Source organism: Chenopodium album, chromosome 5, assembly GCF_948465745.1.
Source record: "Chenopodium album chromosome 5, dcCheAlbu1.1, whole genome shotgun sequence".
NCBI classification, from domain to species: domain Eukaryota; kingdom Viridiplantae; phylum Streptophyta; class Magnoliopsida; order Caryophyllales; family Amaranthaceae; genus Chenopodium; species Chenopodium album.
In genome coordinates, this window is record NC_137838.1 from 8,382,179 (window position 1) to 8,396,274 (window position 14,096).

General features: G+C 35.7%; 2 protein-coding genes across 3 annotated transcripts; one reads left to right on the forward strand and one right to left on the reverse strand.

Moving 5' to 3' along the window:
* The first annotated feature begins 479 nt into the window (after positions 1 to 479).
* Positions 480 to 7,953, forward strand: LOC145631775 (uncharacterized). Of its 2 annotated transcripts, XM_081683950.1 has the most exons (25): positions 480 to 736; positions 1,303 to 1,505; positions 2,243 to 2,460; positions 2,732 to 2,837; positions 2,933 to 3,034; positions 3,112 to 3,171; positions 3,267 to 3,345; positions 3,684 to 3,831; positions 4,021 to 4,144; positions 4,250 to 4,427; positions 4,528 to 4,556; positions 4,767 to 4,915; positions 5,119 to 5,221; positions 5,413 to 5,508; positions 5,609 to 5,664; positions 5,780 to 5,903; positions 6,010 to 6,072; positions 6,194 to 6,253; positions 6,337 to 6,498; positions 6,641 to 6,714; positions 6,811 to 6,904; positions 7,017 to 7,153; positions 7,243 to 7,323; positions 7,405 to 7,510; positions 7,608 to 7,953. In XM_081683950.1, exons 2-25 carry the CDS (start codon positions 1,332 to 1,334, stop codon positions 7,677 to 7,679), a joined length of 2,595 nt encoding a protein of 864 aa, XP_081540076.1. In that variant the 5' UTR covers positions 480 to 736; positions 1,303 to 1,331; the 3' UTR covers positions 7,680 to 7,953. The 2 variants fall into 2 exon arrangements, with proteins under 2 accessions (XP_081540076.1, XP_081540077.1); XM_081683951.1 differs by lacking the exons at positions 480 to 736; positions 1,303 to 1,505 and having other exon boundaries at positions 2,325 to 2,460; positions 2,743 to 2,837.
* Positions 7,954 to 9,933: 1,980 nt separating this feature from the next.
* On the reverse strand, positions 9,934 to 12,835 carry LOC145631777 (heterogeneous nuclear ribonucleoprotein 1-like). The gene is made up of 3 exons (XM_081683953.1): positions 12,412 to 12,835; positions 11,022 to 12,079; positions 9,934 to 10,475 (listed from the first exon to the last, which is right to left on the reverse strand). Exons 1-2 carry the CDS (start codon positions 12,631 to 12,633, stop codon positions 11,123 to 11,125), a joined length of 1,179 nt encoding a protein of 392 aa, XP_081540079.1. The 5' UTR covers positions 12,634 to 12,835; the 3' UTR covers positions 9,934 to 10,475; positions 11,022 to 11,122.
* Positions 12,836 to 14,096: the final 1,261 nt, after the last annotated feature.

A 14,096-nucleotide genomic window follows, 5' to 3' on the forward strand; every position in this document is an offset into this window, starting at 1 on the left:
CTAGTGTATATAAGTATATATAGTGCATAATCAATTACTTGTAACTTATTCTTACTAAAATGAAATTAATTATTCAAATTAAATTTAAGTAATTTTAATTTATTGATTGCAAATATATGGAGTACTCCGTATTATTTATTAGCATTGATTATAATTGATTGCAATTGATTACTTGCACAATTAATTTTATTGATTAAAGACAAAATTATACAAATTACATTTTTTGCACTGGTATAAATTAAACCAAACAACCGTTCAAAAAAATAAAAAATAAAATAAAACCGAACAAGATAAATGCTATTTTATACTGTATTCACTATAACGAATAAACACAAACATACTCCGTACATATATAAATCACTTCAATTCAAATCTGAAAATTTACATTGGTTGAACTGAACCCAACCTGATCGACCATACTTACACCTTAAAATTTGGGCATGAGCGCGTGAGAAGTATAAATGAGCACATTAAAAGTGTTACTATCTCTTCATATCGCAATATTGTAGACCCATCCCAATGCAATGAATAATGTCCTTATTGGCTTATCTTTTCCCACTATATGTCGTATATATTTCTTTCATTCTTGTGATTTCTAAAGTTTTTTGCAGGCCACAAAGATTTTTCTTATCCTTCAAAATTATTAATCAATAATCACACTCCATTTTCATTCCAAACTACAGAATTGGTGTATGTTGTTTGCGCTTAAACTTTGAAGTTACTACAACTTTTTAAGGTAATTTACATTGGTTTTATTTTTTGGGATATTTTATTTTTCATTTTATATATAAATGCAAATGTATAGTTGAATTCATATAAATTCTCATTTTTGTAATGAAAGTATTGATCCAAAGATGTCTCAAGTTTATTTCTTCTCTTTCTTGTATACATTAATCACAATTTACAACTTTTTAATTTTCTAAGCAGTCGTAAGACTCGTAACTACCTATATCTATATGTACTTTTAGTTTCGACAAATTCACTTTTATTATAATATAAAATTTACTCATTAGTGGTGGAAGTTTTAAGAGATATCCGTGGCCTAACCCTTACACATTTTTTTACCATCATAATATAACCATTGGTGAAATTGTATAACTAGCTAGTTTTAATTTGCTCCAATTAATAGGTCAAGAGTTCAAATCTTCCTCCCCCCCCCCCCCCCCCCGAGTTTTCCAATTGTTAATTGTGCTTACATACCAAATTAAGGTGCAATAGCTATGTGTAACAATCTTAATTTGCCAATGTGTTATTATACTAATGGTGATTTAATTTGTGAATTTGATTTTTTTTTAAAATTAGAAAAATCAGAAAATAAAGAAGAAAAAGAGATGAGAGTTGCAGTGGTAGGTGGAGGAATAAGTGGACTAGGAGCAGCATATGAAGTTGCAAAAACAGGAATAAATGTGGTGTTGTATGAGAAAGAAGATTATTTAGGTGGACATGCCAAAACGGTTCGTTTTGATGGCATTGACTTGGACCTAGGTTTTATGGTCTTTAATCGGGTAAGTCCTTTTCTTTTTTATGTGCCCTTTTCTCCTTCTTTGTGTCCCCTTAATCAACTTCTCTATTGGACTAAAGAAAGAGATATTGAAAGTGACTTAACGTAAATTAAATATTTTTGACAATAAGCTAAAAATAACTTCACTCGATGGGGTCCTTTGGACGATCGTGTAACATGTTTATAATTTTTTTTTAAAAAAGTTGATAAGAATGTAAGATGAATAAATGATCCAATTGATTTTGACCCGACCTTTTATAGTTTTACTTTATAAGTCTCTCTAGTCAAGTACGGACACTCTTGTAGTCAATCATATTCATTGAGAGTGGTAGCTCACCCCAGATCAAGTCATATAGGATATATAATTCATACAAAGTACAAACCTTATCATTTGATCGATTACTTAAAGCTTACAATAAGTTGTTCTTATTAATAAAAATCAATTAGGGTCAAGTCTCTAAAAGTGGCATGACCAATTGGGCCAAATTTGAACCCAAATTCAAATAAATTGGGCCCATCTAGCTCTAACTTAATACTTCCTTCTTAAGAAATAAGAATTGCTGGGAAAATGAACTAAATATCTAATGTAAGGTTACAATCACAAAGTTTAAGTTCAACATGCTAAGATTCTTAGGAAAAATTGATATGATAATTTAATTTGACAAGTAAATTATGGTTTAATCAACTATGATGATGTGATTTGAATTCTCTAATATTGGAAATTATGATATCATTGAACAGGTTACATATCCAAATATGATGGAGCTCTTTGAAAGCCTTGGCATTGAAATGGAGGACTCTGATATGTCATTTTCTGTTAGTTTAGATAAAGGCCGCGGATGTGAATGGGGAAGTCGAAATGGTATAAGTGGTTTGTTTGCTCAGAAAACTAATGCAGTAAATCCATACTTTTGGAAAATGATCCAGGAAATCATCAAGTTCAAGAATGAAGTGATCATGTAAGCCATTGTGTTTTTTCAACATGACTCCTTTTAAGTAAGCCGAATTTTATGAAGAATATGAATGTCAATTGATTAATAATCGATAAAAATCAGTTGTGATCATTAAAAAAAAATATCAGTATTACTTGCATCAGTTCAGTTCAATTCTGCAGGTGAATCAAACATGGCCTTATGTGTAGCTAGCCATAACAGGCGGCGTGCACTTCATTGTAGAGTAAATGAGTTATTGTATTGCTTTCACTTATGGCATTGACAAATTTCTCTTAAGGTACCTAGAAGAGCTTGAAAATAACCCAGAGATGGATCGGACTCAAACTCTTGGCCAATTTATCAAGTCTAGAGGTTACTCTGAGTTGTTTCAGAAGGCTTATCTTGTAAGATTCACAAAAGTTTTCATCGCGATTTCTGTTTGTGTATGTCAGTGTTCTGTATGCATTATTCATCAAGACCTGTTACTTAACATTTGTAGGTTCCAATGTGTGCTTCAATCTGGTCTTGCCCTTCAGAGACAGTGATGAACTTTTCGGCTTTCTCCATACTTTCCTTCTGTCGTAACCACCACTTGCTTCAGGTTCATTTCTCCAACCTATTATACTATTGCACATTTTTGCCTTTCTCATTGATAAGCTGAACAATTGTTTCTGACAGCTATTTGGCCGTCCACAATGGCTTACTGTGAAAGGGCGCTCACATTGTTATGTAAATAAGGTCTCATTCTAGCTTTTAATCTATAAACCAAAGGTGTAACCCTTCTCTTGTAATGCTTGTAATCATTGGTATGCTATCTACGATGTCTCTTACAGATTAGGGAGGAGCTAGAGAATCAAGGAGTTCAAGTAAAAACCAGTAGTGAGGTGATTTATGTTTCAACGAGTGATGAGGGTGAGTAGACACATCATTATTAAGTCCGCGACCACACTAAAACAGAGAAATTCATGGTGATCCTGTGTTTTAACAGTTTATAATTGCAGTTTTCGTTTTAAGGACTTAAATAAATCACTCATTACCGTGATCTGTATATTAAGATTATGTCTGTCTAGTTGGTGTCTTGATTTGCATCCGCGAATTCTAAAGTTGTCACATGAACAAAACTATATCTAGCTTAATACAACTCTTGTTATTAAAGACTGTAACTCATACTAACAGCAGCAGATTGAGCTCATACTTGAGACTAATTATCAGAGCCTTAATTTTAAATTCATGGATTAATTCTTTTGCAGGTTGTACCTTGTTATGTAGTGATGGTTCAAAAGACGTATATGACAGATGCATCATAGCGGTTCATGCACCAGATGCCATACAAATGCTAGGAAACCAAGCAACATATGATGAAAGAAGTATATTGGGTGCATTCCAATATGTTTACAGGTTCAATTTCCTTTTCTTTTCGACTTAAACAGATGAATGACATTGTGTTATTAAGATAAATCCACTTGTGATCGCGCTATTTTCTCTGATGAAGTGTGGATCATGTATAAGATGTTGAAGCTGAACTTTTTTTTTTTTTTTTTCATATTAACTAATTGAAATCAATGGTTTTGGACTTCATATTCACAGTGATATATATCTCCATCGTGATATAAATTTCATGCCCAAAAATCCAGCAGCGTGGAGCGCGTGGAATTTTCTTGGGACCATTGACAACAAATTGTGTTTAACATACTGGCTAAATGTACTACAGGTACATATAATTCTGTTTTATTTCCTGTACCAGTTTTGATATTTGAGTGAGTAAGTTTTGTAATGATCATCCTAGGATTCATTCCTTGGTTTTTTAACTATGCAGAATATCGAGTCCAGCCTTCCTTTTCTTGTGACTCTTAATCCACCTCATCAACCAGAAAATATGTTGCTTAAATGGACAACTGGTCATCCTGTACCCTCTGTCGCGGCAACAAAGGCTTCCCTTGACCTTGGTAATATTCAAGGAACAAGAGGAATATGGTTTTGTGGAGCATATCAAGGTTGGTGAGGCCTCGAAAAATTGTTACAGTAGTCTAGACCGGAAAAGGTTGTATAAATTTCAAATCAATTGTTCTTATTACTCCTTTTTCTTTATTTCAGGCTATGGCTTTCATGAGGATGGATTGAAGGTATATTTCTGTTTTTCTTTTTCACATAATTAGTACTGCTCGAGAACAATTTGCGTAATAAATTTGATACAGGGTTAAGGCAGTGAGCACCTTACCTTACCCTCTCCTAAACGAGGCAGATCACATTAGAGTGGATAACACAATGTTGTTCTTGTTATACATAGGTGAACTAGTTGAGTTTCTGAAGATATGTAAGGTGTTATTTTTTAGGCTGGCATGGTTGCTGCACAAGGTGTGCTTGGAAAAAGCTTCAACATTCTAACAAACCCGAAACAGATGGTGCCTTCTTTGACAGAAACAGCTGCTAGACTTTTTGTAACTAGATTCCTTAATGGGTTTATTTCAGCTGGCTGTTTGATGTAAGTTCATTAATCTACATTTCACATCCATTTCTCTATCTGTTATCGTTTTGTCTTGTGCTTGTAGTATAATACTTGCTCTTGTTAGGCTTACAAATGATCGTCTGATTGAGGTTGAACAAAATAAGTGTTACAATAAATGGAGTTCTGAAATGCTATCTTCTTGTTTCTGCTCTTAATAACCTTAGCTTGTCTTATGACAGTTTATTGGAGGAGGGTGGCACTATTTTGAAATTTGAAGGCTCGAGCAAAAGATGTCCTTTGAAAGTTGCTATAAGAGTTCACAACCCTCAGTTTTACTGGAAGGTATGCTTCTTGAGTTTCATGTCTAGTCCCTCCGAACCATTGCTGTACTACACAGAGTAGGGAGAAAAACATAAACTAGTATGTTAATTTACCATTCGGACATTCTAAAATAGTATTGCGTATATGTTAACTTTTAATCGAGCAGACAGTAGCTATATACAGAACTGATGAGCTCAGATATCTTCTTGCAGGTAGCTACACAGGCAGATTTAGGCCTTGCAGATGCATTTATTAATGGAGACTTCTCCTTTGTTGACAAAAATGATGGTCTTCTTAACCTTTTCATGGTAATATAGCCATTTCTGTTTTCGTGTCAAGATAGTACTCTATAGTCCATACTGCATTTATTGCGGTTCCTTCTAAGTTTTTTCCAAATTCCTTATGCAGATCTTTATTGCCAACAGAGATTCAAATTCTTCAGCTTCACAAATCAGCAAAAAGAGGTAAGTCTGCTTAAATGGAAGCATGATCAATTCCTTGCCTACATCTTTAGGTATCATTGAACAGGTTATATACTTCAACTTTGGTTTAAAATTTTCAATGATGAAACGGTTTCAGGGGCTGGTGGACACCAATGCTTTTCACTGCTGGTATTGCATCTGCAAAGTATTTCTACTATCATGTTTCTAGGCAAAATACACTAACACAAGCTCGTCGAAATATTTCTCGCCACTATGACTTGGTATGAGAAGCTGGCCAATCTATTGAGGCTTGTACTTGACATGATCATGCTTAGCTTGCAACATATATCGGCTTCTAATGTTTCCTCATCTATTTTTTTATATCAGAGCAACGAAATGTTTTCCCTCTTTTTGGACGAGACAATGACTTACTCTTGTGCTGTCTTTGAGGTCAGAACTAAAGTCTCCAACACAATCAGTGTTTAGTATCAAAACATAAACTCTGTTGTGTGTTGTTAATAAGTGTCTCCAATTTATAACTGTTCTTCCCATGATTCTCAATATTTAATAGTCTGCAAATGAAGACTTAAAAGTTGCACAAATGAGGAAAATCTCTCTTTTACTCGAAAAGGTAATAAGCTCGTCTCCTGCAGTTTCATAATTATTCCATGAACCTTTGTCCATCAGCTAAATTTTATCAGTACATCGATGTAGGCCAGGGTAGAGAAACATCATGAGGTGCTTGAGATCGGTTGTGGTTGGGGTAGCCTAGCTATCGAAGTGGTGAAGAGAACTGGATGCAGATATACTGGCATTACTCTTTCAGAAGAACAACTCAGATATGCAGAACAAAGGGTGAAAGAGGCTGGTTTACAGGTAATACAGTCTGTTATTAGCACCAGGATATTACCTCAGTGATGCAGTGGCGAATGTGTCAATTGCATCTTTAACATGTTACATTGTATAGTGTATACTATGCTTTCTTTCTCTTGCTTCAATCTAACATGAGCTTTCACAGGATCGTATAAGATTTCTGCTCTGTGATTATCGTCAATTGCCAGGCACCCATAAATTTGACAGAATTATCTCCTGGTAAGACCTTAAGCCCTTCCTGGCTTAGCTCTTTGTTGGTTAGTATCATCTTTATTTTTTTTGAAAAAAATTTATATGCTGCTACATATTGCACAGTGAGATGCTTGAAGCCGTAGGCCATGAATTCATGGAGGAATTTTTCCATTGTTCCGAATCCATCTTGGCAGTTAACGGTCTTCTTGTCCTTCAGGTAATAGCACACATGAGCTCAATAGAGAAGATGATCATGTTATCTGTTAGCCTCTTAGAACTTCCTGCTTGTTTCATTTATCTTGCTAAGAGATGCAGTTGCTATTCTTCAGTTCATATCTATACCGGATGACCGGTATGATGAATACAGGAGAAGCTCAGATTTCATTAAAGAATACATATTCCCAGGCGGATGTCTACCTTGCTTGAGCAGAGTAACATCAGCAATGGCTGCTGCCTCTCGACTTTGGTATGTGCAAACTAGCGAAAACTTAAGATATATGTGATAAAACAAAGAAAGAAACCAATTGTGTATACTCAAAACTGCTTACTTTGTAGTGTGGAGCACATAGAAAACATTGGGATACACTACTATCAAACACTAAGATGCTGGCGAAAAAATTTTCTAGAGCATCAGAGGTTAGTCAGTCACCTCTACTCACTCCGGCCTTTGTTCTACTAGCTATTACTGCTAAACTACTTTTACTTCTGGATCTCCAGCAAAATTCGTTCACTTGGCTTCGACGAGAAATTCATAAGAACATGGGAGTACTATTTTGACTATTGTGCAGCAGGATTCAAGACACGGACATTAGGGAATTACCAGGTAAAAGAAAGAACATACCATGTCCTTTATTTTGCTGATATGCTAACAAAGAGCCGTTTTGAAATGTATCATTAACTTGAGGTCTGGTGTACTGCAGATTGTATTTTCGCGACCTGGAAATCTCGCTGCATTTGGTGATCCATTTGCAGGCACACCCTTACCTCATTGAACTCGGTACAAGCGTTCATCAGATCATGCAGAACACCCTTAGCGTCGACCATTTTTCGTTTCACATTTGAGATTGCATTACCATTTGCTAGAATTCCTGGCACTCTATTAGTTCCATTGATTGATTCAATTTTTAAGAGAGCTTCACAGCTTCCTCAAATGAGGTTGTACATTGAAAATATCAGTGTATGATCATTCAAACATCAATTAAGATTGAAACTGCATACATTGATTATGCAGATGTTACTCAAGGGTAAACACAAGGAACAATTAAAGGTCGTAAGCTGAACTAAATCGAGCCAAAAAAAAAAACCCAGAAATTTTAGGCTACTCGCTTTTGTTATTCAAACACATGAACAAGCTCAAATTACTTACCTAAAATTTTATTCCTTTTTAGTTCATCATTTCTCTCTATCTCTCTCTTCATCACATGCATTTCTATTTTTCTCTTTAACTTACAAACAAACTTTGCCTAGAAGTCCGTGCACCCTTCAAATTTGCAACAACTGTGAAACAGAGGTAGTAAACAAAATCCAAAAAATAATTTAACCAAAGTAAAAGTACGATAAAAAAATAAGAGTATGAATATTTAGAATGGTCGTTGTTATGATATGATCAATGTGTCACCTAACCACAAAATGTATGTCACGATGACAATTCTAAATATACTATTGAGATGGGATTCATCAATTGTACTGAAAATGATAGTGTTAGTTACAATTACGTCATCTGAATTGATTGCATCTTATATAATCATACAGAAAACCATAATTTGAGTTATTAGGCGACAAAAGAACTTTGGAAGTGTGTAAATTACATTATCTCTTAAGCTTAGTCCTTACGTAGTACTGTACACTAGATTATCAATATAAACTACGTAAGCTATAACACACTACACTGCTATCCAACGTCATTTTGTTGTGTTTAATGGGAGAAATCAGACACAAGTCTCTATCAGTTTTCATTTAGTCACCTTAATTATACAAAAATGACGTTTATCACCTTAATTATAAGGCCTATAACCAAGTCCTAATGCCATCAATCTGCATCACTTCATAGGTAGTACTCCTTCCGTCTCTGTTGATTTGCCTCTATTTTCTTTTTGGGTTGTCCACGTGAGTTTTGCCCAATACAGTAACCGTAAGGACTGCCACTTTACACTCACAACTAGGGTGAGCGTAGCAAGATACCCTTTAAAAATCTCCGGAACTAGAACCTGTTGCAACAAGTTCCTAAAAATAAAAACCGGAATCGAAACCTGTTCAACAGGTTCCTAAAAATTGGGAACCGCAAGTTTCGATTCCGATCCTGTATTTCAAAGTATGTTTAATAGTTACTTGATAAATTGTTACCAAAAAAAAAAAAATGTTCACAATAAAAGCTTACAGCTTAAATACAGTACTACAAATATAACGTAATTGTCTAGGAATATTGAATACAAAATTAACCTTTGAGAATAAGATGAAAAAAGAATAAGAGGAGGGAGAGAGGTAAGTAGCGACTTTTATACAAATTTGGTATAGGGCTTTTATATTTGGACTTCAATGATAGGTTCCGGTTTCATGTACCCTAGAGGGAACCTAAAGGTTCTGGGTCCAAAATTTTATTACCCAAAAACCAAAACTTGTTGCACCAGATTCTCAATTTTATTACCCGGAACATGAGGTTCCTAGCAAGTTCCAGCTCTAGGTCAAGGTAACCTGAATTTTTGCACACCCCTACTCACAACCACTACATTTTGGTATGTCAACTTTGTCTCTCATCAACTCTACCCAATCAAACAGAAGATGACAGGACTTAATCAAACAGAAGATGACAGGACTTCAGAAGACGTATTGCAATACCCTAAATTCAAGGTATTTACCCTTACAACCCCGACATATTGAAAGTTCTAAATATAACATGTACAATCTCAAAGTAAGTACATTAGGTTACCAGTCTTCATATCACCTACGATTCCAGACATCATTCCACATACAGATATCATATTGGGATTCTCAAGTCCGGATACTAAGCCTAAGTAACTGCTTAAATAATACGTGTCCAAAATCATTCATTAATCTACCCAGATCATGATCACACATTCATATTACCCACAAGGCCACAATCACACCAATAAACGTCAGCTTTAGCTACTAAGATCTATGAAGGATACCTCATATAACTTCCAATCAACCAAAATAAAAGGAACTTTAATTATGAGGCATGGTTTAATCTATGAACTAATTGATTACATAAATTTGAAAAAATGAATGTAATGTGAAACATCAATATATTATATATGATGATCCGAAACACCATGAAGATCCAATGGATTCAACAATTAACAATCTGCAGAAAACTAAAAGAAAACGCTAAGACAAAGCAGTTTCTTATGGAACTAATTAATATTAATCAACTATTTTGAGAGACTTCCTCAGATGAAAAGGGTTGTATCCTACTTCAACTGCCACAAGCAGCTATATACTTGGATTATAAACCATGTAAAACACTCCTTTTTCTATTTTATATGACAAAAAAAAAAGCTTTGATTATCTAATTTTCCTAATAGGATAAACCAAGGAAGAATATATCCTCAATTTAACTCAACATACCAGATGGAGATCAGCTTAGAAATTTCCATCAGCTCACCACAATTTGATAGAAGATTAGAACCACAAAGCACGCGCTTGGGTTGATCAGTCTCACAAAATGCAATCTCTCATCAGAATAAAACTGACAGCAAGTTTTAAAGCTCTGGCAGAAACTGATTTTAAGCTGCATGTAGCCACCTTGCTTCAGAAATCGAGCAGCTCTCCTGTACAACACAAGGGCAAATACAGGGAGAAAGTGATTATGCCAGTGTTAAAGCTTCAACTACCACTACGTTATCACTATCCATTACGAACTGATCAACCCAACTTGTCTACAGCTCCAATCTCTACCAGTACGAGAAGCTTCACTAAATCTTTGTGATATCTACTTCACAGGATAAACACAAGGTAACTACAAAGGATTAATTCTTGTTTGAAATGCATGCACATATATTTTCCTGGTGACCTGATTCATTCAGGAAAGTAAAAGACACTAGCAACTCAGTTAACTGCATAGAAGATATCGACCAAATAACATACAGACATAATATAAGCTTATACAACTCAAAAACTAGAGAAATAATAGAGCAGTAGTAACACCGAATAAACATCAAACAGCACACTAGATACCAAACTACACTCAAATGGACGTAGTTAAAAGAAGTAACTAGTACTCCGAAAAACTAATTATTACTTAAAAAAAAAAAAAATAAAAAAAAAGGGATAGCAAGATAATCTACAGCAAACTACTGGGATAAAAGCAAGCCAACCAGTCCAACAGTATGCTTGAGATCCGAACAGGCTATCCCCTTGCCACTGGGAAGGGCAAGCTTCAATGATTCAGCTTGGAGCAAATCCACTGCAGCTGCACTTATCGAGCCCCACCATATCCACCACCATAACCCATCTGAGCACCAAGAGGTCCATTTACTTGAGCTCCATAACCTCCAGCCCCATATCCTCCATGACCATTGGCATCACCATAGCCCCCTTGCATCTCTCCACCAGCAGAGGCATTACTACCAGGGGCACCTCCAGCACGATTTCCTACACTTCCATATCCATCACTGCCACCATAATTACCATATCCATACCCAGACGCTCCACTAGGAGATTGACCAGTTAGTCCACTTCCTGCCCCAGAAGCAGCCCAAGGACCTGCACTTCCATACCCAGCTGCACCATAAGCAGAGGCAGCCTGTGCATTCCATGAACTCCTTTGGGCATTTGAAAGATTAGGGTTTCCATAAGCTGCACTTGCAGGACCACCATACCCAGGATTTGCTCCCCCATACCCGGCGTACCCACCATAACCCATGCCACTAGCAGGCCCATATCCATAACCAGCTGCACCATAACCAGAAGAACCATAAGGTGGAAATGCACCTCCAGCATTCTGAGGTTGCAAATATCTATTAGAATCCATTCTACCTTCAAAAGCATTCAGACCGCCACTACCACGACTACCCATACCAGGGTTAGCATCTTTTGGTAAAGCACGCTTCACCTCAACTTGCTTACCATTCAAATCATGAAAGGTATTTTGTAAAACCCTATCTACTGCATCCTCACTGTCAAAAGAAATGAATCCAAAACCTCGAGGTCTACGTGTGTTCTGATCATACATTATAACTACATCAGTTACTTGGCCATAATTCTCAAAATATTCCCTAAATACTTCATCAGTTACAGTAGGAGGCAATCCCCCAACAAAAATCTTCTTAGTCCTGAAGTTTCCCCCTCCACCTCCACTTCTACCACCATTGTTGCTTCCAGCTCTTCCGGAATTCTGCTGCTCTTCTCTCGACATAGCTCGTTTCGCCTCGACCTGAATTCAACAAAGGCATTCCCCCAAATACTTATACAACGAACCATCTCAAGCAAACATCATGTGCATCATAATATACTAAAACAACAAAATTTCATGCAAACTTGAGATCATAACTTAATTCAATTACCCAAGACTATAAAACGCCAAAATTTCAAGCTAAGTTTAAGTATAGCAACTTCAAAAATATTCCAAAAACAAAATGACCAAAAACAAATCAAAATCATAAAACCCTTAATAACCCATCAAATTCAGCACAAGAAATAACATCCCAAATCAACTAATCTTAAGAACACCAACAAAATCAATCAAAAAGAGTCAAATGATCTTACAGGTCTGCCATCAATGGTGTGTTTATCCTGAAGAACACGATCAATAACAGAAGGATCTGAAAAAAGAACAAAGCCAAAACCTCTAGGTCTACCAGTAGCTTTATCTCTCATAATATTAGCTTGAAAAACATCACCATATTGCCCAAAATACTCTTTGAGCTTCTCCTCTGTTGTTTCCCATGAAATCCCACCTACAAACAACTTCCCTTGATCTGAATCCATCTTTTTTTATGAAAATTTTGCCCCCCTCTCCCTCTTTCTCTCTCCTACCTTCAAATTAATTAATGGGTCCTGATCAAAATTGGATTTTGGGTGAAAATGGAGGAGAATTTCTAGAGAGAGAAAGTAGAGAGAGAGGATTGGGGGGTTTGGGAGGAGAGATAAGAGTTCAAGGCGGAGGGTTTGGAGGAAAGGGGATTGGGGAAGGAGTATTGTTTTTGCTATTCACTGAGATTCTCTTTTTTTTTTTTCATTTTCTTTTTTTTTAACGGTCAAGATTTTTTACTATTATTTTTTTAATAAATGTGTTAGTTTTGTTTAAGGGGTTAAATTATTGCAATATAAAAATCATTTGTACCGAAGAAGTTGATGCTTACGAGTTAAGACAGCTGGAGGTCGAAGTCCGTTGCTGACTGGTGTCCCCCACGTGATTTTCACGAGATTACACGTGAGGCGAACTTTTGAAATACTCTATCCATTTTTAAATATTTGTTCCATTTCTCCTATTTCTCCATACGTGAACTTTTAGGAGAAATTAGAGAAAGTGATAAAATATGGAGATAGTGGGGTAGGTGAAAGAATAAAAAAACAAAAGTAGTGGAGAGAATTAACGGTGTGTTTGGATTGAAGGAAATGGAGGAAAAGAAAGGGAAGAGAAATGGAGAGATGGAGTATCTTTCATTTGGATAGCAAATGAGGAATGGAGGGAATTGGAGGGGAGAGAAATGGAAGGATTAAAATGTAGGAAATTGATCCCTCCAACAATGGAGAGATTTGGAAGGAAAACTCATCATTCTTCCCTCCCCTTCCTTTTCATCCCCTCCTCTTCTCTTTCATCCCTTTCTTTTCCTTCCCCTTTCTTTATCCAAACAAACTGTAAAGGATAGAGATTATGAAAATAATAAAATATGATTTATGTTCGGTTCACTAGGTGGAAGAAATAGATTAAATATTGTAAAACCTTTCCAAATAAAGAAATGGAGAGAGTATTTAAAAACGGTCGAGAAAAAAAACAATTGAGCAAGTATTTGAAAACGGAGGGATTACATTTATTTATCGTATGCATAAGTAATGAGGGTGAAATTGTGGTCTTGGTCAAGTACTCAAGTTGGTTTGGTTTCGACCAAAAATATTGGCTTGATTGGGGTTTGGAGTCTAGGCAAGCATGGGATACAAGTTTTGAGCTTGTTTGCAATCAATTGTCAATTAGTGCTTTGTTGTTTCTTTGTAACTCACTAACTCATGTGTTTATTTATCTCAAATATTAGAGCAAGTTTAGCCCCAAGTCTTAAGACTTGGGGTGACATCATTATTTTGAGTCTTAAGATTTATACTTAAGATTTATACTTAAGACTTTTTTCATTTTTCTTCAAAAATCTTAAGCAAGTCTCAAGTTGAGACTTGAAATTTCAAGACTCAACTTAAGACTTGATATTGGGACCCACTTCACTTTTATTTCTATTATT

Bases quoted from the DNA above. Each gene is read 5' to 3' on its own strand.
- LOC145631775 (XM_081683950.1), top strand. From the start codon at position 1,332: ATGAGAGTTGCAGTGGTAGGTGGAGGAATAAGTGGACTAGGAGCAGCA. The intron at 2,838-2,932 runs GTAAGATTCACA...TAACATTTGTAG, and splicing joins TGTTTCAGAAGGCTTATCTT to GTTCCAATGTGTGCTTCAAT. The intron at 5,665-5,779 runs GTAAGTCTGCTT...AAACGGTTTCAG, and splicing joins TCACAAATCAGCAAAAAGAG to GGGCTGGTGGACACCAATGC.
- LOC145631777 (XM_081683953.1), bottom strand. From the start codon at position 12,633: ATGGATTCAGATCAAGGGAAGTTGTTTGTAGGTGGGATTTCATGGGAA. The intron at 12,080-12,411 runs GTAAGATCATTT...TGTTGAATTCAG, and splicing joins ACACCATTGATGGCAGACCT to GTCGAGGCGAAACGAGCTAT.